Raw genomic sequence first — 4,109 nt, 5'->3', positions numbered from 1 at the left:
ACCTGGGGTCTCCCGGGATGCAGTCAGGTGTACCTGGATGCGCCGGATGACGGCGTGGTGTGTCCTGCACATGTGGGCCAGGGATGGGCTCTCCATCAGGATCTCCACGGCCTGGATGGGACCTGCTGGGCTCAGGTCATTCATGGCCACCTGGACAGTGAGAGCAGTGTCACTGTCACCCTTGCTGGACTAGGACTCCTCCCTATGGGCACAGGGCACCCCAGGAGGCTCCCTGCACCCCTAAGCCGCCCAGCTGGGCACAGAGACCCCAGGCCCAGCCCTTCCTTGGGGCAGCTGCCCCCAGCCCAGCAGGCTCAGCCCCGGCAGAATTAACACTGTCACTAATCACCCCTGGGGACATCAGAGCTCTTAGGCATGAAACCACTTGCACCAGGTGCCTGGGGACCAAATCCAGCTCCATTTTCCCCTCGTTTTCCAGAGCCAGCAGGGGAAGACCATTGTTTCCCACAGCCCAGCCCCATGCCAGGCTGGGGCATGATGAGTGTCCAAGGCATCTACAGGGATACTGCCCTGCCTGGCAGGGAAATAAGAATATCTGGGGTGGTGGGACACCCACATGGAGAGGGAGGGAAGCGACCACAGCCTTTGGGAAGCTCAGGGCTGGGAGATGGGATGGGAATACTGCTCATTCAGCCCAGCACAGGAGCCCCAGCCCCACAGCTAGGGGTCAAGATGGCATGGCCATGCCATCACCCTCCTCCTTGGCACTGGGAAGGAGCTGGCTTTTTGGGATAGGGAGTTTCCCTGCAAGCTAACCCACTCCCTGGCTCAGGGCTAACCCATTCCTTGCCTCTGTGACGAGCAGCTGGACGTGGCCACCGTCCGGTGCGGTGCCACGTGCCGATGCCACCTCCGTGCTGCTCAGTGCCTCGGCCCCAGGGTTCTCTGCCAGCAGCCAGCGCAGCGTGGCACAGGTCAGGGGGACATCTGGGGACCAAAGGACAGGGCAGAGATGTGACACTGCTGACAGCACGTACCCAGGGCAGCACCTGAGGGGCCAGGGGTGACGTGGGGGCTGTGCCCCTCCATGCTGGGACACAGCGAGCAGACACGTGCTGTGGTGGTGACAGTGGGGTCACACAGCCCTCCTCACCCTAGGAAGGGGGAGGTGAGCACTGCAGCACACACACACAGGCTGTGACAGTGCCACCCTGCCAGCACCCCTGCCCCAGGACACCCCCTGGTGCTCCTGTGCAGAGACCCACCTGTTTCCGAGGTTTTCAGGGCGTTTCTCAGCAGCTCCGAGGACACGCGGATGGAGGCTGCCGAGGGGGGCAGGTTTTCCTCTCCCGAGGGTTTCCCTTCCTCGGGCTCAGTCTGTTCCTGGGACACTTTGAGGAAGGTCTCCACAGGGTCAGAGGGGGCAGGGGGGGCATCTGGCCCAGGGGGGCTGCTCCCAAAATGGAGGCACTGGAGCATGTCAATGGTGCACTGGCTGAGGGGGAGACAGATCCCCTCTCTGTCCGGGGACAGGAGCGGAGAGTCGTCGGGCAGGAAGTCATCCAGGTCATCCTCGGAGTCGGAGCCACTGCCCAGAATGTCCCTTAAACTGTAGTAGAGGGCACAGGAGATGGTCAGGGGCACGTCCAGCTTGGTGTCCGCCGTGGGGTCGAGGGGCAGCGTCAGCTCCCGCTTGTTCCCGGGGAGCAGCTGGTCGATGGGGAATGTGAAGGTGGTGGCCGAATCCATGGATTCCTCCTCTAAGGCACAGGGGCTGGCCAGGAGCTGGACACAGAGGGTCCAGCCCTCCTCCAGGCTGTACTCGCTGCAGTTCTCCAGCAGGCAGGAGATGGTGACGGTGTCCTGGAGCAGGAGGCAGCTCCAGTTGGCAGTGACGGTGCAGGCGATGGGTTTCTGGCCCTCCTGGCTGGACAGCAGTGCTGCACTGACGTTCATCACCTGGTTCAGGCTGGCCAGGGCTCGGTTCCTCTGGTCCACAGCCTTCTTCAGGAAGGACACTCTGCAAGGACAACGGGACAGATGAGACAGCAGGAGGGACACTGGGACAGCACCAGGAGGGCACTGCCAAAGGCTGTGCCGTCACTGCTGAGCCGAGCAGCTCGTGATGATTCCCCAGAGTCACCCTCAGCTGCTCCACCACAGCAGCCCTGGATCCATGTCCTCACCAGGGCCAACCCCACGGAGCAACTCCAGCCAGCCAGACCCTGGGAATGCCCCTGTGAAGGGAGGGGGGCTCACCCACACCCTCCCCATGCACAGACAGCCACGGGGGATGGAGGCACGTGCCTGCCCTGCCTGTTACTGCCGCTTTGGCACGCGTGGCAGGCGCCTGGCACACTGCCTGTGGCACCTTCTGGCACACAGGCTGCTGCTGCCAGCCTGCTCGAGGTGCTGGGGTGGCTGTGCCATGGGGAGGGGCTGCCCTCACACACTGGGTTTGTGTTATCAAGGCTGGGGGGTTTCCCAGCCAGGAAAGGTGAATGCTGGAGCAGTTCTCCAGGAGAAAAAGCTCTGGGAGAGCTGGAGGTGTTCAGCCTGGGGAACAAAGGCTCTGGGGAGATCTCAGTGCCCCTTCCCACCTGCTCGAGGTGCTGGGGTGGCTGTGCCATGGGGAGGGGCTGCCCTCACACACTGGGTTTGTGTTATCAAGGCTGGGGGGTTTCCCAGCCAGGAAAGGTGAATGCTGGAGCAGTTCTCCAGGAGAAAAAGCTCTGGGAGAGCTGGAGGTGTTCAGCCTGGGGAACAAAGGCTCTGGGGAGATCTCAGTGCCCCTTCCCATGCCTGAAGGAGAGAGAGCTGCGCTGCAGAGGGACTTGGGACAAGGGCCTGGAGAGACAGGACAAGGGGGAATGGCTTCCCACTGCCAGAGGACAGGGGTAGATGGGATATTGGGAAGAAGTTCTCCCCTGTGAGGGTGCTGATGGAAGCCATGGCAGGGGTTGCCCAGAGAAGCTGTGGCTGCTCCATCCCTGGAAATGTTCCAGGCCAGGTTGGATGGGACTTGGAACAACCCGAACAAGTGGAAGGTGTCCCTGCTGTAGCAGAGGTGGGATGAGATAATCTTTAAGGTCCCTCCTAAACCAACCATTTCATAATTTGATGATTAATTACTGGCAGAGCCTTGAACCACCCCCAGCTCGATGCCCATGCAGTCCTTTACCTCTCTGAGGTGTCCCCTATCCCCGACAGCAGCTCCTTGATCCTCCGTCCGATCTCGGCAGGTGTCAGCTCCACGTCTGGCTCCTCAGGGCTGCACAGGCCACAGGACACTAGGCGACCCTTGGCCGACAGAGCCAGCAGCTCCGACTCACCTGTGGGCACAGACAGAGCTGTGGGGGGCCAGGAGGGCAGGGGGGTCTCCCTGCATGGCTGTGGGGGGATACAGGGAGCAGAGGGTGGCACTGCCTGCCCCAGGACAGTGGGAGCAGAGGTGTCACAGAGAGGTATGACAGAGACAGGACCACCACAGCACGCCCAGATTGTATGCAGCCCCCCAAGAAGGGACATTGTCCTGTCCCACCACCCCAGCCAGGCTCCCTGGACGCAGCCAAGGCCAGCAGTGACAGAGGGTCACAGCTGCCAGCAGGGTCCCTGCTGGTGACACACACTGCTCCATGGGCAGTGAGTCCAGACAGCAGCACACCCAACACCCCCTTTTTGGGGGGAGCTTCATTTCAGCTGGATTAGACACGTCCAAGGTTTGTCCCTATGCAAGAAGCCCACAGGAACCTGAGTGGACTGGATACCTCCTGCAATGCCAAGTGGAGGGACTGGGAATGGGCAGGGAAGAGCTGGAGCATCTGGGGACAAACTGGAGTTGCCAGGGAAGAGCTGGAGCTCATCCCAACTCACACTGGACAGGGACAACTTACACAACCAAGGATGGAACCCATCCCAGCCTGCACAGAGCCCCAGGGAGGGATAAGTGGGGGATAGATGGGATCCCACCCCACTGCCCCTCATCCCACACGGCCCCCAGTACCTTCTGACGCCCGAGAGGACAAGGAGAGAGCCACGACACTACAGATGCTCAGGCTGGCTGGGGACAGGACCGGGGGCAGCACGCCGGCGCCGCTCTCCGCATCCGCGGGGTCTGAGGAGTCTCCACCGCCATCCAGGTCGACGGC

At 61.9% G+C, this 4,109-nt stretch overlaps 1 protein-coding gene across 1 annotated transcript; it reads right to left on the bottom strand.

The window, feature by feature from the left end:
* Window positions 1-33: 33 nt before the first annotated feature.
* On the bottom strand, window positions 34-4,106 carry LOC103809299 (chromosome unknown open reading frame, human C17orf70; the record flags this gene model as incomplete). Its single annotated transcript, XM_009082129.1, has 5 exons — window positions 34-150; window positions 812-948; window positions 1,227-1,981; window positions 3,143-3,293; window positions 3,965-4,106. Coding segments are annotated over 5 exons (1,302 nt in total), but the record flags the coding sequence as incomplete, so codon positions are not given.
* Between the last annotated feature and the right edge of the window lie 3 nt (window positions 4,107-4,109).

This window comes from Acanthisitta chloris, unplaced genomic scaffold (assembly GCF_000695815.1).
Source record: "Acanthisitta chloris isolate BGI_N310 unplaced genomic scaffold, ASM69581v1 scaffold22399, whole genome shotgun sequence".
NCBI lineage: Eukaryota > Metazoa > Chordata > Aves > Passeriformes > Acanthisittidae > Acanthisitta > Acanthisitta chloris.
Note: the sequence above shows the minus strand (reverse complement) of the source record. Positions and strands in the feature narration are given on the sequence as shown.